Source organism: Manacus vitellinus, unplaced genomic scaffold, assembly GCF_001715985.3.
Source record: "Manacus vitellinus isolate BGI_N305 unplaced genomic scaffold, ASM171598v3 scaffold_22_pilon, whole genome shotgun sequence".
NCBI classification, from domain to species: domain Eukaryota; kingdom Metazoa; phylum Chordata; class Aves; order Passeriformes; family Pipridae; genus Manacus; species Manacus vitellinus.
In genome coordinates this window covers 1,749,355-1,770,141 of record NW_021939632.1, presented here as the reverse complement: position 1 = coordinate 1,770,141, position 20,787 = coordinate 1,749,355, and the positions used below count along the sequence as shown (strand labels likewise).

The window sequence follows — 20,787 nt, the reverse complement described above, 5'->3', positions numbered from 1 at the left end:
CGCAGGTGGGTCCCTGCAGCCCCTCGGGGCAGACCTGCAGCCCTGTGACCCGTCTCTCCGGCCTAGGGCTGAGGTGTGTGGGAGCTCTGCGTCTCTCCTGAACCGTGTGTATCCCTGGAGCTGTGGGGTTTCATCCTGTGAGGTGGGGACAAAAGCGATGTGGTGGCTGTGCTGGCGCTCTGCGGTCGCTCTTCGGAGCACTGGAGCTCTCCGGTTTGCCTGTCACACTTTACTTTTGTCACTGCTGTGCTTTGAAATTGCATTACCCCTCCAAAAAGTGGAATTCCATGTGGATTTCTCCTCCTGTTTTTGTAAAAGGATTATAGAAGTGTGTCCTGGTTTTGGCTGGGGTAGAGGTTAAATTGAGGTGTGTGATTTTATGAAGCCTGAAATTGAAGGAAATGTGCAAAATGGAGAATAAATTAAGTGGCTTGTGGCAATAGGGCGGTCTGTCTAGCTGGAGGCAAGCAGTGGACCGGGAGGTTCAATAGGAAAACCAGATTAAAGTATTTAACTGGGTGAAAAAAATGTGATGTTAAATCCATGTAGAAATGTACCTGTTTCTTTAATGTCTTTCATGTTAACAACCAAGTTGCATATGGTAGTCAAGATTTTCCCTGATGTGTGGTCTGTGCTAAGGTTAAGTTTGGAAAATGTTCATTCTTCAAATGAATGAGAAATGCTCAATTAGTGTTGTGTTGTTTGTTTGTCAGGTTGAAACGAGAGAAGATGAGGAACAAAACATCAAGTTGACTGAAATTTTGGAATTGTTGGTGGCTGCTGGGTATTTTCGAGCAAGAATCAAGGGATTGTCACCCTTTGACAAGGTGAGACCACTGCAGTATTTTTAAACCCTTTTTTTAAGTATATGAGGTTCATGTATTTCACTAGTTTGTTTAGCAGTGCTAGGTGACTTTATAAAGGACACTTGCAACCTATGAGGCTTTCTTGTGTAAATAATTCTGCAAATGACCTAGTTTCAGGCAGACAGGACCTCCTCAGTCTTGAAAGATGATTTCGTGCAGCAAGGCCTGTTTTAAGGGAGACAATTGGATGCAACCTAATTGCTGTCTACTTTTTTTGTGGGTGTTACAGCCTGTGGGAGAGTCGTATCCAGGGAATTTCCCCCCTTCTCTCAACTGCAGTTAGAATAATGAGATTTGATGCTTGTAGAAAACCTGGTAATTTTAAAAGCAAGCATTCGTTAATGAGAAATGAGGAAGTATCTGTGTAAGATTATTTTGGGGCTGTTTTTACATATCTTTAGAATGTCACGTATGTTAACCTTTCATTGTCCCAGACAGGAAGTGTGTGATACTGACAGTGAGCAAAGTTCAGGTTGAAGAGAGATTTCTGAATTGTTTCAGTGCTGACTCTGTGAGAAATTCCTAAACCAAGGTTCGAAAACACACAACTACAGAAGCCTTGAAATGGACGCTTCTGTTTTCTGCTCTTTGATCATAGCAGAGCCTTGCTTTACAATGCAATTTTAGTTTCTCCAAACTCCTTGCTATTGCTAAGTGTAGCTGCTCAGGAGTCTGTGCACACAGGCACGGAGTAGTTTGAAAGAGAGTGCCCTAGGATGTAACATTGTTGTGTTTGTGTGTAGAAGTCAGGTTCATACTTACCTAAGAACAATTGCAAAGGTGTCATTTTACGACAATGCCCAACCTCACAAAAAGGAGCATTGCTATTGCAAATGCTCAAGGTGCTAGTGCAGAAGGGATTCTGGAGGTTAACTGTTTCACAGGGGAATGTGGGATGGGTGATGTGTCAAAAACCTTGTCTAGAACAAGGTTCCCAATTTGCTGGGTGATATTGGTGAGTTACTCCATATTTTAATCCCTTTCCTGTTCTTTGCCTTTGCATATATTTAGGTTATCTTGCCTATGTTTATGCAAGGTTGTCTTTAAATATTTATATAAAGTTGACGAAATGGCTCAGGAGTTTAAATATGCCTAAGTATATGTCAGATTAGGGCCTGAAATAGAGATTTCTGTAGAGCTGAGGATTTCCATTGCTGGTACTGTGTCTAACACTTGCCTTAGCAAGCAAGGAATAGTACTAGCAAATGTGTATGTATAAAGGTAAGTACATGAATGCAAAAATTATGATCCTTGATAAAATTTTAATCTGGTCACTTTTTAGAGATCATGACATTTAACATACTGTTGTATGTTAAACATACTTTGTTTTATCCTTCTTTTTTTTTTTATTCTGAAAGCTGTTTCAAATCTAAGGCTAAATGAAGCCGAGAGAGGAATTTAGAATATCAATAACTGCTGTTTTTTTTCTTGTATATGTGTATTGTATGTAGAAGTTGATATGGTTCTGGTATCTATTTTGGTCTCTCCATGAGAATACTGAGGATGGAGAGAACACTACAACCTGTAAGACGTATTTGGTTTTACCTCTTCAGTTTATAATGGAACTAACTCTGCTGTTGTTCCTTTGATAGGTGGTAGGTGGCATGACGTGGTGTATCACTACTTGCAACTTCGATATCGATGTTGATTTATTATTTCAGGAAAACTCTACTATTGGTCAAAAAATGTAAGTTGGTTAAATGGCAAGTGGGGTATTTTAATTCTTCTTAAAAAAGAGGAAGCAGGTGGGGAAGGGGAAGTTACCTGCTATTTGCCTGTTTCTAAGAAAGATTTTCAGTCCAAGTTTCCTACTTTTCAAGACTGCCTGTTTGCAAAACATTGCACAAGTTTCTGGGTTTCTCAGACTGTAGTTCCACAAACTCTAAAACCAGAAAGAAGTTTATTTCAAAAAAGGCAGTGCTATTCCCGCTGGGCTGCCATGCTCTTAAATGCTTTCACTGCTTAGTAGGGATATGTGTGGCTCCTCACCGAACTGGATTGGGAACTGATCCTGATTAAACCCTATTAAAAAAAAAATAAAAAGAAAATAGTTTTAACATGAATGAATTCCTGGATCCAGTTCTCTGCACAGCTGCACAGATGCTTGTGCTGGCACAAGGGGATGATGCAGAGGCCAAAACAAAGGGCAGAGGGAGACCACGCTGCTGGAAACTGGAGTGCAACATTAGAAGACCTTTCCTGAGTACCCTCTGTCTGCAGTTCTGCTGTGTAAATAACCTCTGACTCTCCTTTATGGTTCTGGGTTGGAATTGTAGGCATCAGCAAACAGAATTTAAAGCATGTCATTGTTGCCAAAATAGTTACCTGCCCCATGCTGGGTGGGAGATTTCCTTTCTCAGACTGACCCAATGAAACAACTCTGTTTTGATTAATTTCTTATGCATGGAATTTGCTCATAAGCCAGCTAATTCCTGTATTAGGGAGGTTATAAACTTTTTTTATGCTGAGAAAGGGAACACATTCCAAACACATGCATATCTGTGATAAAAGAGCAATAATTAAAATTTGCAGAAAATAAGAATAGCCTGACAAGTTACAGTGACATGAAGAGACTTGTTTGCTCAATGTAGTTGAAAAGAACATTTCTCTGTGCTGTTTTCTTGAAAGTCGTTGAGCATTGGCAAGGCTGTTACACTTTTAAAAGTAAAGATTTGTGGGTATTGCCATTGCCCTCGGGGACACTCAAATTTTCATAGGTTACTAACTACATAAAGCATTACCAAGTGCAAGGAATTTAGTAGAAGCTAGGAATGAAGATGGTGGTGATAATTTTTATAATCACCAGGTTTTTATAATTGCCATCGTTGTTATCCTTAAGAACAGCAGGATAGGAAATAGTTAAGTTGTCCTGAAAATGTTCTGTTATTTTTCCAGCTGACTGGATGCAAAACTGGCAAAAAAAAAACCAGGCTCCTTTCCCAAAACAGCAACAATGATTTATTTGTAAATCTGAAGTGTTCAGAATCACACAAGCATAGGCTGTTTTGATGTCCATGTAATGTTTGCATTGGTGGTGGCTCAGGGCTTCTGTGGTGTTCTCAGGATAAGGAAAAGTTAATTGTGTTTTCTCAGTATTATTCCAAAGACATTGTGATGGTGTCCTGTTATTTAATTGCTGGGTTGAAATAAGCACGGGCATACATTAGGAGAGGACCTTGCATCTATTGGATAAAACTTTTGTTTTAATTGCATTTGCTTTGATTGTGCTCCACTTCCCTTTAATAGGTGTAACGTTTCAGGCTCTTTTCCCAGGCTTTGGCCTCATAGCTCTTGCTCCCGTTTTGTTCTTCCAGAATATCAGTTGTCCATTTGGGCTGTACTAAATATCACTGAGGTCAGTACTGGACCAGTTACTTTTTCTCCTTCATGGAGAAATAGCTTTGGTTTTCCTAGTAAATTTTTCATCCTCGGTGCTGACACCTACTTTAAAAATGTACTTGGCATCACTTACAGCAAAAAAATTCCTTGCCCTAAAATAAAGAATTTAGTGGAAACAGGATGAAGGTTCTGTAGATGAATCCCTTGTGGTAGGGTAATCCTTTCACTTTACCAGATCCTACCTGAGCTCTAGAATGAGATAGTTGCCAGCAAATTCAGTTTTACTCACTTGAAAACTATGTGAAGTATACTGTGTACTTAGCTTTTAAGTGCAATATATATTTAAAACCATCAAGTTTCAGGACTAGCATCAAGGTATGTTTTGGGAGTTCTGCCAAACAAATTTTAAGTCCTTACATTTGATTCTGTACTTTTTAAGTGCATATCTCTTATTATAACTGTTCTTAAAGCTAGTGTGGGCATATACTAGAATATGCAAAGGTGTTTGTAGATGTATCTTACCTGGGTATTTCATCTGACCAGACACGCAGATTTAGAAGGTTTGTGTGTAATACTATAAATAGATAAACTGCGTACAGTGGAAGCAACTAGAGGGGACTTAACTGTGTTTGCAAAAATAATTTGTAATTTACAAAAGAAAAACACATCTGTGTTTTTGTTGTTTTATAATAGTGCCTTAACTGAAAAAATTGTGTCAGTATTACCAAAAATGAAGTGTCCTCATCGTTTGGAGCCACATCAGATCCAGGGACTGGATTTCATTCATATATTTCCTGTTATACAGGTAATAGTAATTTTATGGTGTATTGGTAGTTTCCTGAAAAAGGCCATAAAACTTGCATAAAAAATTTAACAAAGCTTTGTATTATTGTTTGGCTCTTTGTTTAACTTTGAAATGAATAGTCACAGAGAAGTAATTTAATGTTTTTAAGAATGGAGTGACATTATGGATGATAGAATCCTTAAGTATCATTTGATCCATATTTAAGAAGACGGCAAATCAAATTCTCTAAATCCTTTGAAATGGAGTCAGATTCTACCTTTTGTGGAATACCTGCTTATTCCATAAGCTTAAGCACAGACTGTAAGTTACGAAGATAGTGAATCAAATGTGAATAAGGCTCAAGGCAGTTGGGATTGTTTCTTTAAGCATAATACATCCTTAATTCTTATCACTTAAAAACTGTATGGATGGAAAAATGCATTGCTCTGACAAGCACCACTAGCTAAGCATGTGCATATGCATAGTTCTCAAGTTTATTAAGGTTTAAGCTAACACTTGATGTTAGTGTACACAGCTACCTGTGGTATTTTGAGAATCCTTGGCATGTTGTTATCAGTTTTTGATTTTCCTTTCATGTGCACACAGGAACATGTCTTTGATACATAGGGAAAGTAAAGACTGTTAAGCAAGCTTTTTTTTTCATTAAATATCTCACTACCTCCTGCCTGTGAAGGAATTTAGCAAGAATGGAATCTAAGTTCCGGTTTGTAAGAAGTGGGGAAAACATCCTGATGCTTTGTCTTATCTTCTAGTAGGAGTCTCCTGAGCGAAACCACACTTAACTGCACTCCCCACAAAACGTTCCATGGTGTGTGCTACTGTTACACAGCTTTCAAGCTGTTCTGGTGCTGCCTAAGGTGGAAAGTTTGTATCTTGTTAATAAGACTTTTTACTTCTGAACTCCTTGTTTCCTACACACAAAAAAAAAAATAAATCCAATCCAGGTGAATTTCTTTCCCTGGTCACTTGATGACAAGGAATGGTTACGTTTATTAAATACTAGGCTTCTTTCACAGGAAAAATATTACTCCTGCTGTAAGAACTGTAGCGCAAGGTATTCTTTTCTCTGACCTGCTTTATCCAAAATCCTGGTTTGAGATATTACCTCAGGAAAGGAGAAACATTAATTCTAAGCAGGGAGGAAATCTGGGTTTCTCTGAGAGCAGTGGTTCTCAGTAGCTGGCCAGTAGGTGGTATAGCTGACCCATACTTGAAGAAGTCTTTCTTGATTGACTTAGTTTTTTGTCTGTAGAGGATCTTTTTTTAGAAATTGTGGCTTTCTGTCAGGTTCCTGTGAAACTCTGCCTGCTCCACACACTGTGGGTTCCTCATTTCATCCCAGACAAGACAGGCTTTCTAGAAAACTTGCTGATGTCACCAGCATACTCTGTTCTGAAAAAGACCATGCAAGAGCTGTAAAATGCTGACTACACCATGTAGGAATTATGTATTTGATAATGACACTTTATTCAGTGCCCTGTTAAATTCAGGATTCCACTTGCCATCTGTAAATCTCGAATCAGTGCCCAACTAATAAAAAAGCTTGCTCTTCTGCCTGGCATTGTATCCCAATACCTCTTGCACTGTGTAAACTAGTCTGGTGGTCTCGACAGGAAAAATTTAGATGAATCCTTCCCGACAGGAAAATTTTAGATGAATCCTTCCCAACAGGAAGAAATTAGGTTGAGTTGGCTCACTGCCACAGACTGTAGCAGAACTTTAAAAAAATAATTTTAAAAGAATTCCCATAACAAATATTCCAGTGGGCAGAAATGTCGCTGTTCTTCCTAGTAAATTGTGCTTATGTTCACAGACAAAAGTATGTACACAAACTTGTGTTGAGATGTACTTTGTAATTAATAGATTGCATTTTCATCTCTCGTTGTCATCATCTTCCCCTTGCTTTCCAGGGGTTCATGGTTATAGCACAGGAAACAGTTGCTGGTTCAAACTTGGATCCCAAGATTGATCTCATCTCTTATGTGACCTCCTGCACGGGCTGTCAACAGCCAGCAGGATTTATCTTCTCCAACATTGTTTAAAATGTACTTCAATATTTTGTGGCTTTTTGTGTGGTCTTATAAATGTCAGAAGTCTTTTTTTCTTACGCAGGCATGTGGTTCTTCATGAGCACTTCATAGGCTTGAAGATACATCTTTTCACAGTGGAGCTGTAGTTTTTTATAACAGAGATCTATAGTAGGAAAATTTCGTAAAAGAATCATATGCACAGAAGAAGAAGAAATTTGAAGTGTATAAAATAGCTTATGCTGAATCACTTTGTTAGGATTAGGTCCCTGGGTTACCATGTTTACAAATTAAAAAATCACTTGTTCTTGTTTCTGTGCTTAAAATGTGCTTTTAGCTTTTATCATGTATTAAAAATAATTATGCAGCAGTTTGTTGTTTGCTGCTGTTACTCTTCTTCTTTCAACTGATAATTATTCTTTTTTTCAGTGGCTGGTGAAACGTGCAATAGAAACAAGGGAAGAAATGGGAGACTATGTCCGTTCTTACTCTATATCACAGTTTCAAAAAACTCACAGACTGCCAGAGGTACGATGAAGCCAGTTCCTGTTTCTGTTATGATGTGTCAAATGCTCAGGTGCAGTACCAGCTTCACAGCTCTGAAATCAGCACAATACACCAGAGTTGCTTTTGCTATCATTTTGTTTCGTTTCCTATGTATAGGAGGAGGGGTGGAATGAGCTTGGATATGTGCCTGTAGTGCAGAACTCAGTTCTATTAATTCCAAATTTAACACCTAGAACCCAAGTTTGTCTCGTAACTTAGTAACAGTATTGAAGGTAGATGGCCCTGCTATTGGGATAGTCAGATTTTACTAACTTGAAATGGTTTGGATTTTGTTTTGGGGTTTGTGCTTTTGGTTTTTGGTTAGCTTTTCGGTTGTTTTTTAAATTATTTTTAATGCTTAGAAACTAAAATAACAGTAGAGAGTACTTTTCTCTTTTCCACATAAAGCCTATCACTGCTTCATTTTTTTATAGTGTAGTAAAGATTGGAGATCCCAGTAGTGTGCTGGAATTGCATTTGTGTCAGGTCCTGTATAAGCAGAGAGCAGGACTGCCAATCTGGATACAGTTTTAAAGACCTACCCAGCATCTGATGACAGAAGCAACTACATTTCTGTGTTACAAGAAATCACTAATGTTTCACCAAATAACTGGACAACTCAGAAACTATTTGACAGCTTGGTTTCACAGAATCATTAGAATGGTTGAGATTTAATCTCCATTCTGGTCTTTTTCATTACCTCCATTAATGTCTTTCAGGATGATGAATTTATGCAAAGGAAAGAGAAAGCGATCAAAACGGTTACTGATATCTTTGTAAGTATGTTAGATTTTTCCTTTTTCATGATCAAGAAACAAGTGGCTTTAGTAATGGAATGGTGGTAGTTAATTCTGTTTAATGCAGCCAGTCCTGGCTTTTCTCACGAGAAGATACCAATGAAGTTACATGTTGAGATTCATTCTTAGAACAGGTCTCAAATGCCAATATATCAGATTGAAAACCTTTTAGGTGTGCACTATATGAGTAGAGAAATCATATCAACTGCCTGCACAGAGAGTGTGGAATTCCTCATTATCAAACTAAACTCACCAAGTAGCTTACAGTCTATTAAACTCTCAATAGACTGTTTGTTTGAAGCTATCAGCAGTTGGACTCTTTATCTTGAAATTAATTAATATAGTGATGACCTCTTCAATTTAAATGTCTGCTTTTCAATGCTTGTCTTTTTTACTTGTAATTAGCTGTAGAAGTACACATTCTACTTCAGAAATGTTTTCTTCAAGTGGCAGATGTTGGTTGGGAAAGGTGGTATCACCTGTGTTCTCCCTCCCTCTTCAGGTGCAGATCTTTTAACTCTTGGATAAACCGCTTGTTTATATTTTTTGAAAGCTTGTTCATGAATACTACAATGACATGGAACATATCTAGGCTCTCTCACTCTCATACCTAAATTCAGCTGCCTAGCTAGCAACTGAAGTTTCTATCCCTGGAGTTTCTGTCCTTGCTTTCTAGTTTCCCTGTTTGCTTGGGACCATCAGTTCACCATTCCTGACTCCCCACAGTTTGCCACTGTTTGTTTTGGACCATCTTGATAAATTCCAGTCCAGCATTTGAGAAAGGATGAAAAATCTGGGTTTGATTTGATTAGGACATTTCCAGGGATCTTCAATAGATGGTGAAACCTTACTCTGCAGAGAAAACCAGTGATATTTCAGGTAGCTCTATCAGGCATCTGAACTCTTCATGCACAGGTGGAGGTGTCCACTGCTGGTGTAATGAGCTGTGTGAGAGGTTGTATGATGGACCAAACAAGTCATCTGACTTTTTTGTCACATTTTGGAGATAGTTGTTTTTCTATACTAGTGACCTGAGTGCTGCTGAGCCTCATGGATGTGGTTGAGTTACAGTCTGTGTTTGTAGATTAAGGTCGCTGTGAAAGTCTTCGGGTGATGACCAGTGCAAATCCCTTGTCAGTCTATTTGAATAATTGACCTTGCTTTGAAAACTTCAGTTACAGTCTCTTAAGTATTGTTCCCCATGGTTTGATTGTGTTTTTTTTTTAATTATTATCAGACTTACAATGAGTCTTTTACTCCACCCAGAAATACTTTGTCTTTCCACTGAGATGTTTTCTGTTTTACAAGCTAGCTCCCCTTGTACATAGGTATCATTGCATTGTTTATGCACCTGTATAACCTTTTAAATTGAGAAGGAATGCAAACCTGGGGGATAAAGCAAATTCCAAATGTGAGTTCTGTCAAGTAGCACTTGAAATTCATTTGGCTTCTGTTTATTTTCAATTTTCAGAATACTTGTCCTAGTTTTTCAAATGTGTCCATTTTTTACCTGCACTGTCTTTATATAGCACTAAAGAGTCTGTATCCAAGTGGCTGATATCGACCTTGTCACAGAAGAGACAGAAACAAAGTAATCACAATGCTCTTATGGAACAGCAGTACCTAGAATTTTCAGTGTCATTCAAAAATATACAGAAGGTATTTGATTAACAGTGATGAAGGGTTCCCTGTGGTTGCTGAGAAACAGAAGTGGTTTCAAGGCTTAGTTTCTATGTTCCATTATTTGTATTCTATCTTCTCCTCTGGCTCAGTAATCTTGTTTTTTGGTGCACCCTCATGGTACGTAAAGTTTTTGCCATTTGTTCAGGGTATCATTAGACAAACACCTCTTCCTTAAGGATATGAGCTCTGTCAGGATCATGTCTTCTACAGCTGGCACCTGATCTTCTTAACAAAAGATTAGTTCGTGAGATCTCTTAAGGCATCGAAGCATAAGTACAGCCCAGAAGAACACAGAATGAATCTGCAAGGGAGAATGTGCAGAAGCTTTTCTATCTATCCATAGGAACTGGAAGGAGAAGGTGGCTGTTAGATGAAGGTACTTTTGTAGGTCACCTTTAAATCATTATGCATTGGAACTGGAAGAGAAATTCACTCTCCTAAAAGAGGATCAGCAAGTGTGAAAGAATAGTTTGTTGTCTGAATTCATTACTACAACTCTGGTCTGAGGACCTACCCTTCTTTTCTCAAGGGGTCAGTACACCAAGATTTATGGTCATGATCAGGCCTAAAGGTTTGAAAAGGGAATATTAAATATCAGTAATGGTTATTGGAATAGGAACTACTGCTGCTGAAAGGTGACTGTCTAGTCAATTGAGGTTATGTTGCAGTGGTTTTATTCAACTACTCAATTACCTGATGCCAAGACTAATGTTTATGATATGATGCCTACACTTCATATAGCAAAGGTATAAAACACAGTGCCATCATGAAAACTATAATTATTTGTCTTACATTGCCTCTCTGTAGGTATGAAAGTACATTTTGCAGGAGATCCTTGGTCCTAAAAAGCTTTTTCATGTGACAGTCAAAAATGTAGCAAGATTGAATAGCTGGAAGCAAAGATGACAGAAATTAAGATTAGAAATGAAGTAAAAATTGCAAAGGGTAACAGACAAATTCAGCAGAAACTTGCCAAGGAATAGTGTCAATTTTCACTTGTTTGAAATCTCCACTTTGGGATTACCTGTCTTTGCTGAAATAGCTTTCAATCTGTTTCAATGTTATAGTGCAGCAACTGCTTGTTGAAAATAATAGTTTGTCTTGTATAGAAAGTCAGAACGAACAAAAACTGTTCTTCCTTTTGTTTTTAAATTGAAAGCAACTCTATGAGAACAAAATAATACTTGTGAATCCTTGTTTTATTTGATGGGCTGTTGTCCAGCTATTGGATCACATTGGGATAGCATTAGATTGAATCATTTTGCTAACAAACTCCTTCAGGTATTTTTGTTCCAATAAAATCTGCTTTAATTCTGTTGTAACCTGTGATTATTGAGTAAAAAATAATTGCTTTTATTTATCTAATCAGAATTTGCAAATAGAATTAACTCACAAAGGAGGTAACATTACTAGACACTGACATTAGCCAAATAATCTTAATAGATGTTGAGTGTATTATTTTTGACTCTTCTTTCAAACATGACAGAAGAGATGGTTGAGAAATTGTGTTGTTGTTAAATATCCACTTATTTTTTTGTTTTAAACCTGGAAAGGTTTTATTCATATAGCAAATTGTTTAGAAATGAATTCAGTAAGATTTTATAATGTAATTCCAAAAAGACAAAGTGAGGGATGTTTATTTGGGTAAGTATATTGAGTTGGAAAGTAAACAGTGTGTATATCACTTGAGATAACAATTCATCATTTATTTTAGAAAAGCCTTTTACGAGCTCTGAATCCATTCACTGTCTTACAGGAGGTTTACAAACCTCAGAGAAAATACAAACGCCAGAAGGGAGCTGAGGAGCTGCTGGATGAGGAATCAAAGGTTCATGCTACACTTCTGGAATACGGCAGGTGAAAGGCTTCATTTAATTCTCCTTGGGGTTTGTGTTGTGTGTACTATAAGCATTACATATAAAATTCAGATTGTGATGGGTTTTTTCATACTACTTCAGAAATGAACTATGTGAAATGTACTCCTGTTTGGTTTCATATTTTGTTTGCTTATCCTGTAAGTTCTCTGGGGACTGGACAGTCCTTATACGTGTGAACTGTTTTTTGTACAATGGGAGCCCAAGTTCAGACTTTGTGCTTTTAGCAGGGTATGTTTTTTAACATGGTTGTTCTTTGTGTTATAGAAGTGGCTTAAATTCATGATCCTTCTAGGTACTGTCAATCAATATTGTCTTTTTGCAAGCAATCCTCAGAAAGTGAGGGGAAAAGGAGCTGAAGTTGCTGTTGCCTCTTTTTATAGTTCTAATATGACTGTTACATCAAGAGGCTGAGTCATTGTTTGGTCCTTTTACTTTCTGCAAACTCCCATATAAAGTCCAAGTTACCAAGGTTTTCACTTTTCCATTATCTTTGAAAGCCCCTCTGGTTTACTGAGAGCTCTCCAAACACATAAAAATGAAGTTACAGAGCTTCTATTTGAGGTTTCTATTTCCAGTTTTTCTTTTCACAGTTTAGTGATAAGAACAGCTTGTCTACTGTCTGAGCTCTTCATACTTAACGAGTGCAAATGACATTTGAATTACATTTTGTATCTTCTGTGGCTTCTTCTCCCCCCAAAGCCATAGATGTTTGTATTTTTTGTTCTCACTATTTTGAGTGCCTTCCTTTTAACAGTAACATGGACTATAGTGTAATAGCTCAGGATTAACTTCCAAATGGAAAGAGGGCATTGCTTTTTCCTTTCATGAGCTTTACACGACAGCATTTTATGAAGAGTCAAGATTTGCAAATCGTGATGGAAAGAGTAGATGGAGTTGAAATCATTCTGTAAATATGCTCCAGTACTTGCTTATTTAGTTACCTTGAAACATTCCAAAAACTAACATGAATCTGGCTGTTGGTGCATATCTTATGTTGAAAACTGATAGAAATGTATTTGTGAAAGTTGTAAACAACAATCTATTTCCTTCATGTTCCCTATTGTTCTTTTAGGAGATATGGATTTAGCAGACAAGCAGGAAAAACAGAACAGGTAAAAAAACCACTAATTTAAAATACTCAAATAGTGGCAAGAATTGCATTGTTGGAGTGTTGGTAACTCTTAGATCTTAGAAGAAAACAGTAGCATAAACAGCTGTAACTTCCATTATTACCCTCTCTAAAAAAACTGCTAACTGGAACTTAAAATCTGTATTCCATGTTTAAAAGAAAGAGGGGTTGGGTGTTGTGTTTGTTTTAGTTCCGTTTTTACTGTGAGGTAGTGACATATCCTGTCTGCTTAGTAAGCATCTTTTGACTAAGTGTTCCATAATGTGATCATTAATGGGTTTTTCTTTTTCTTTTTAAAGACTCATTCAGCTTGGTAAGAAATATTGTAGACATTTATTACAAAACAGGTTATCAAATGTGGTAGAGAAACATGATACCATGTCATAAATAAATCATTGGGCTTCTTGAAAAGTAGTATCCTTGCTTTTGATGATTATGAAATCTTAAAATGTCCTTGTCAGAGTATGTGCAGTGTTACTATTTACTATTAATTTGGCTACAAGCTTTTATCAGAGACAGAAATAATGAAAAAAATGCATTAAGCTTGTCATGGACTCAGCAATACATTGACTATATTAAGGTTGCCCTTCATCATCTCAGTACTCCACATACAAATTTCACATTTAAATTTTATAAATAGAGCTGTTTCCCAATCTAGGCATGGCTGTTTTCCCCTCGGAGTAGCTGCCAGGCTGCAGTCATGTTTATCGAGTTAATTTTCTTTCTTCAAAAACTTTGGGATATTGTATATTAGGTGGTCATCATGATTGTTGTGGGAGTCTCCAGTAAGGCAGAAGTGGATAATGAAATAGTCGTGTTAGTGGTGCAATAGTGACTTAGAAATCAAGTCTATCTGTCACCAGCTGTCACTAATTTTGTGGTATGAGTTCTTCTAACTAAACCAGGCAGTTTTACACTTCTTATGTTGTGTGTTTATTATACCAGTATTAAGTTATAAAAATTATTTATGTAAAAAAAATAATTCAGCCTTCTGCTATGTAGCAGACATCATGTTTTGGGATAGCTGGTTTTCTTCTGAGGTTGGTAGCTCTCAGAAGGCTGTGGGATAAGGAATCTTTGCACCAAATGTGTCCCTAGGAAGCCAGAAACACAGCTGGAATACTTGTGAGAAATCAGGGAGCCTTACGTTTCAGCTGACATGATTTGGACTGTAGCTGAAATGTATTCATGAAAACAGAACAGCTACATTCCAGTTTTCTCCTTGACGTCTTATTTAACACTTTAGAAAACAGGAACTAGATATAATCGTGTCTTATTTTTTTCTTTAAAAGGCTGAAGATAAAAAAGCGGTGCTGCCTGCAGGGCTTGCAGCAGCAGGAAAAGCTGAGTCTTGTGATGAAGATGACCTTCAGGCAGCTGAAGAGGTGTGCCACAGACATAGTAGGCATGGATGTTACTAACTTGGGGGGAGGGCAGCAGTTATCACTGCCCAGTTGTTCTCTGGAAGAAGGAAAATTTCCATGGTTAGTTGAAGTGGCATTTGCTTCCCACAGGAGAATATGAAACCTGATGCACAGAAATGTTTATAGGTGTTTAGTACTCCAAAACTCAATTTTTGTTTTGGAATTGGAGCATTTTTAAAAGCTTGGGTTTTGGTTGACAGTGGAGCTGAATAATCTGAGGGAATGTGTACTGTTATAAGGAATTTTCTTAAATTTGGTAACTTTAGCCAGCTCTTCTTTAACTTTCATAGATTTAGTGCCCCATTACATGCATTAAAATACACATGTTGTATGATACTAATTGTATAGATGTGTCCCTGGCAGAAAAAAACTAAATAATAGAAGTTAAATTGTTATGTATAAATCTTCCTATTTTGCTCTAGCTTCGCATTAAAACTCTGATGACTGGAATGGCTGCAATGGCAACAGAAGAGGTGAGTACCATTTAAAACTGATACAACTTTGTTTAAATTATGGTTGATTGTGGCAGTTATTCCTAAAATCAGATTACTGATTCAGGTATGAAGTCTTGGAATGACTGCATTTGAACTTTCATAAGGAGAGTGTAATAAAAGATGGTCGAATTAGAAAGACAGTAATCTTTAGGAGACTGATGCATTCATCAGTTGCCTTGAAATGGTAACAACAATATAAATTAGTGCCTCTTCCAAATGGTTTCTATAAGGAGAATTTCGGAGGAAAGACATCACTGTGCAGCTACCCAAGATGCAGTATGATCTTACTTTATTCATCTTGTGATGTTATGCAGAGGAGGAATTGTTTTGCTGGGGAGAGTGGAGGAAAATTCTGTGCCTTTCAAGGTGCTTTTCAATACACTGATAAATAGTTAGAAACAACAATGTTGGTCTAAGATACTGAAAATACTGGATATGTAATACTGGGTATGTATCTTGTTTTCTTAATTGGTTGTGTTTAATGATATAATGGAACTTGTAGTCAATCCTTATATTTTGATTTCTGGGTGAGAGGAATAGGAAGAAATTCAGTTGTTAAACATTGTTTCTGTTTATGCTGAAGTCACAAAAGCAAAGGCAGTAATTAGTCTGCTCTCCAAGTTGATTGACGTGCTTTCTACTGAAATCCATTGTAGAATTCAACTCTGTTTGAAAACTGTTTTTATACAAGCATGCAGTTTGAAAGGTGCATTCTTGCACGTGCCTGCATTCTTAGAGTTTTATTACTGCAAATGTAGAATTCAGTATAGAGGTTAGCATCAAAATTAAGTTTCTGAAATCTGAATTCAAATTTGCTAAAAGGTTTTAAATGAGAAATTTCCATTAGCAAAGTTGACTTTGAGGGGTGGAATATTTCCTGGACTTTTCTTCTGATTAGAGATTTTTACCCAGTGTAAAAATTTTATAAATTTCTGTTAAAATTAGAGCTTGTGGAAATTGTCATGTAAAAAGTACAGGCAGCTCCAAAACTCCAAACATATTCTTGACACAATTGCAGGGAAAACTGACAGCAAGCACAGTTGGCCAGATTGTTGGACTCCAGTCAGATGAGATCAAGCAAATAGTGTCTGAATATGCTGAAAAGGTAAGTGTCACCTGATTTCATTTTACCACATTGTGTTCAATAGCTTGTTAATTTAGGCCTTTAGCTTCCAGTTTAATTGCCATAATTCTCTTGAAACATGCTGCTTCATTTATGCTGTGGATAGCACCAAAGCCAGAATTCAGGGAAGTATTTTAAAGAGATGTATGAGTAATTTGAGTTTAAGCAGCTGCTTAAATGTTTTTGTGAAGGAAGAAGGGCCCGAGTTGGTACCTATGCAAATTACAGGTCTAAACTCTAAATACATTTTAAAATGCTCAGTGTTTAGCACAGAAATACAGTTCTGAGGGCCTGCTCAGAAAAAAATCTATTCCTCTTCCACTCAGATTTTCATATGCTGAGATCTTGCTTGCACTGGGCTCCAATTCTGTCATGACCTGGGTCTCTAGTTTTGAATCTTGTCTCATCAAACCCAAGCCTTTGTTGCTTTAAGGAGTCAAGGCAATTAAATGTGCACATTCGCCCCATTTATTGTGTTCAACTGTGATTGTTTTTACTGTAATGTGAAAAGAAAATCTGGCTCTTCAAGCAATTAATCCATACAATACATCACTGCCAGATATGAGTTATAGGTCGCTCTTATTTGTCCAATAGTTTTCTCATATTTCTTCCCTTTTGTTGACACATATGAGGTATGGACCTTTCCCATTTGGGAGATAAACCCTATAGCTCAACAGAGTCTATAGCAAATTCCTGGCCTTTCTTTATTATAAAGAATTGGAAGAACAGAAGCCCAAGGGTCATATTTCAATGTTACATTTCTTCTGTTCTGAGAGAAGGCAGCAGAACCTTGACTATTATAGTAGAACAATGATTAATACTCTGGAAAGTAAGAATTGATTCGAGTCAAACCAAAAATAGATCACTTTTCAAAACTATTGGATGTGATAAAACTGAATAAATTTCTGTGCACATATTCATGCATCAGAAAAAGAATTAAGGATGTTATCAAACAGTTTATTGAAGCTTCAGCAATGTTTGGATATAACGTTAATAGTTTTAACCCCTTGTAACTAAACCCAGTCTGAGGAATGCAGCAGTGCTTATTTGTCTACCAGAGTCTTAATAGAATCCACAGGCCCAGTGAAGATAGCTGACAAACAAAATTCTAGATCTGATGTTGCCATGTGCCAGGACCTTTCTTACAAGAGGCATTTTTGCAGAAGATCAATGCATACAGTTTTCTGCATTTGCCCCTCCATTCTGCTGCTGTGTTAACTTACTGAGTAAACTGGAGGGAGGATTTTGGTATCATTCCTCACTTTCTAAAAATACTGACAGAAAATCGTTAACATGGCTTTTATCTGTCTATTCATCACCAGCTTTCTAAGGCAAATTATTCAATTATTATTCAATTATTTTGATTTTACTGAGAATTTACAACTACAGTGATCAATAACAAGTGATTTTGCTAGGAGTAGAATAGGAGCAAAACCTTCTTCCCTGGTAAAGTGAGAGAATGACTAAAAGTAGAGTAGTGCTGTGTCAAAACTACCTCCTTCAAAAATGCCTGAAGGAGAATACTCAAGAGTTTTAGGTGCTGTTTGCAAGTTACTTATATCTTAAGTTGACTCAACATATTTTAGGATTTCTAGAATCCTATATCAAAAACTTTTATGCTCCCTATACAGTCAGTAGAAGTATTATACAATAAAATTTTTAACCTTTTAGTTTGGTTAGGGTTTGTTGTTCAAAGCAGATAATAAATTGGATATTTTTATATTTTTTTGGCTTGAGGAAACACTCTAAAACCCTTGTAAAGTTCTATAGAGTAATGTTTGAATTCTTTAATTATTAGTTTATAGCATATATGTGTGAGAGTCTCATCATAAAGAACAACATTAATTGCAGAAGCTTTACATATGAACTGTGGGAGACAGGCTCTGAAAGTCTAGAATTAACCATGTATTTTGGCTACCAGTTTTTGAGCTGCCATGGGTTAGTGATCCTCATGCGTAACTAATAATGTGGTTTAATTTATCAAATTCTATCATACAAAATGAGGCTAATAACACTTCATATTCAACTAATTTGAATTGGCTAAATCTTTTTAGAGCAATTGAGCAGTTGCAGGAAACAGGGAAGAATACAGAAGTGAATCTATACTTGTTAGTGGTGGGGATAATGTGTGTTCACAGAAAAGTTGAAGGATGTATCCATGTATCCCTTTTTTTCACGTGTAATTGAAGTTCATATATCAAGATAGAGTAGCAAATTGATAATCTTAAACAGTCAGAAACATTAGTGCTCAGATACAGGTTTCTTAAACTGTGTTCAAAAGGCAGCTGCTGCTCCAGGCAACAACAAGGTCGAAAGCAAACTAGCTCCTATACTTTGTGCTTTCTTCCTTCTGTGCTGAAAGATGGATTTTTCTCCACAACTTGGAACCTAGTTCCTCAATAACTTTATAGTGTTGCTGCAGAGTGGATCCTTAGCCCACTGTGACTGCATGAGGGTTATCCTTGGCTTTTTCATTTGCAGACCAGAAGGATTTCTCTGCAGAAACCTCTGCATTATAGTGATGGTTATTTCCCATTTTCAAAAAGCAAGCTGTAACAGTTCATTCTTAACACATGACCTTTTTTTTTGTGCCAAAGCTGTACTGTATGGGGTTTTACTGTTTTTGCAAACATCAGTCTTGGACTGGTTTAGCTCATGTTTTTTTCTCTTGGACTTCCAGTTTTCTCAATTGGCATGTTATGCCTATAAGATATGCTGAATGTATGGTGAGAAAGATGGGATCTTGGAATGCATGACATGATGAGGGAATGTGATTTGACTAAAGAATGAGAAAAATAAGTGAGTCTGAGTGTGTATTTCTTGAATAGTTGTGTTACAGGTGTTGCTTATAGGCATTTTTTCCTTTCCTGACAAAGGGAGAGAAAATATGTGAATTGTTGGGTTAAGAAGTCAGAATTGGTCTTTTTGTGTTGTGGATGTAAAAGTACAACAAATCATTAAGCTGCTCTTCAAATTGAATAACATAGAAAATGGTGAAGAGTAAGACAGATTTTGCCTCTTATTTTCATTTAAAATTAAGCTGTTTACTTGTATGCCTAAAGTGGAACCAGGACCAAATATGAGTGAAGAGTATGTCATACTTCTTGCAGCATTTTGGGTGATTATACGTTGTAGTGGTTGTCAATATTTGGTGATTATTCAAAGAGCACTTAGTATTGAAGTCTTTGACAGACTGTAAATTAGCACCTGAAGTACTTAAAAATTAACTGGTTTTCTAATGAAATATTGGAAAATGGATTAATTGAGAAAAAGAAGTATGAGTGCATGAAGCAAATTACCAAAACAGAGGACTTTCTAAAGTTACAAATAATTTCTAGGCAAATAATCCCATAGACATCAGGCTGTCACAGGATTTTAATCATTCTTTTGTCTACTGCAAATATACAATTTCTATTATAAATGTTATTTCTGGTAAAGAATGTTTCTGTCAGCTTTGCTTTCACTATTCAGAGAGAATAGGAGACTGGATCCAGATTGCTGTCTTCATTATGTATTTATGAGACACTTCCTTGGCATTGCAGGCTGGATTGAGTAGTTCTTAAAGACTGGTGTCAACAGTACATGTGCACACACAAAAAACATTTACCACTCAGTGGGTTTTATCTACCACACTGAGTATGTTGTTGTCATTCAGCATCAAGATGCATCCAAGCCTCTATTTCAGAATCTAAATACACTATTGTTCAAGGCCTTTGAAAGTCCTGGATCTGCTTACTGGGGTGTAGAGCATCTCCAAGTCAACAAGCTCAGTAAATATCATGGCTTAAGGTAGTTTTTAGCATGTTTATATTTTTTCTGTTTAAGGACTCTACCAGGTTTAACTGCAATGTTGATGCCAAAAAATTATGTCTGTCTTCTAATATACTGTATTATTTTCCACCTGTACCAGGACACTTGACTTAATTTTTAGTTTACTTTACCTGTAAATTTTGGAATATAATTCAATTGTTCAGCTACTTCCTTATCTTGGTGTGAGAAAAATTGGTAAGTCATTCTTTCTGTTGGATAGTGGGGTGCAGTTCTAGATAAGAAAAATCATAGATGTGTCCCACTTTGGTATTTCATGAGCTTCTGAAGAAGCAGAAAGCAATGTTGTGAGGTCCAAAAGGCTGTTGTTATGGTTTATTTTAGCAATCTGAGCTTTCAGCTGAGGAGCGACCAGAAAGGCTTGGAGCTGCCCAACAACACAGAAGGAAGGTAGCATCTCTGAACAAGCAGATTTTGCAAAAAACCAAGCTCCTGGAAGAGGTGAGTATTGTGTGTGTAATAAAGAAGAAAACTGATAAATGTGGTTGGTCACAAAGTTGTTGCTATCCAAAAAGGATTTGCAAGCTATCTTCTGTACCAGCAATTTGTCATGCTGAACATTCATTTCAGCATCTCTGAATGTCTTGCTTGCACATTTATTACTAAGAAAATGTGGCTGGTTTTATATTAAAAAATTGTGTAGCCCTGTCTGTGAGGAGGGGGCTAACTAATCAAAACATGCTTTTCCTCTTTTTGCATGTCTTTCAGAGAAAAACAGAGAGAGTATCACTGTTTGATTTGTTAGCTACAGTGTTGAATGTGCTGTTTTCACAGTTTTAAGAAACAATTTAGGAAGTTACTCTAAAATATGTTATAAATTACTTTTAGCACTTCCTGTCCTTTATATGA

The 20,787-nt window shown here is 36.8% G+C and overlaps 1 protein-coding gene across 1 annotated transcript in view; it reads left to right on the top strand.

Annotated features, from left to right (window-relative positions):
* Positions 1 to 20,787, top strand: part of CCDC93 (coiled-coil domain containing 93) — a 76,762-nt gene that overhangs the window by 37,503 nt on the left and 18,472 nt on the right. Inside the window, exons 2-12 of the mRNA XM_029959884.1 lie at positions 714 to 827; positions 2,459 to 2,553; positions 4,899 to 5,010; positions 7,467 to 7,565; positions 8,303 to 8,359; positions 11,820 to 11,920; positions 13,013 to 13,052; positions 14,362 to 14,454; positions 14,916 to 14,966; positions 16,006 to 16,092; positions 20,263 to 20,379. Of these exons, the coding sequence (XP_029815744.1) occupies positions 714 to 827; positions 2,459 to 2,553; positions 4,899 to 5,010; positions 7,467 to 7,565; positions 8,303 to 8,359; positions 11,820 to 11,920; positions 13,013 to 13,052; positions 14,362 to 14,454; positions 14,916 to 14,966; positions 16,006 to 16,092; positions 20,263 to 20,379 (966 nt within the window). The remainder of the gene's footprint in view (positions 1 to 713; positions 828 to 2,458; positions 2,554 to 4,898; positions 5,011 to 7,466; positions 7,566 to 8,302; positions 8,360 to 11,819; positions 11,921 to 13,012; positions 13,053 to 14,361; positions 14,455 to 14,915; positions 14,967 to 16,005; positions 16,093 to 20,262; positions 20,380 to 20,787) is intronic.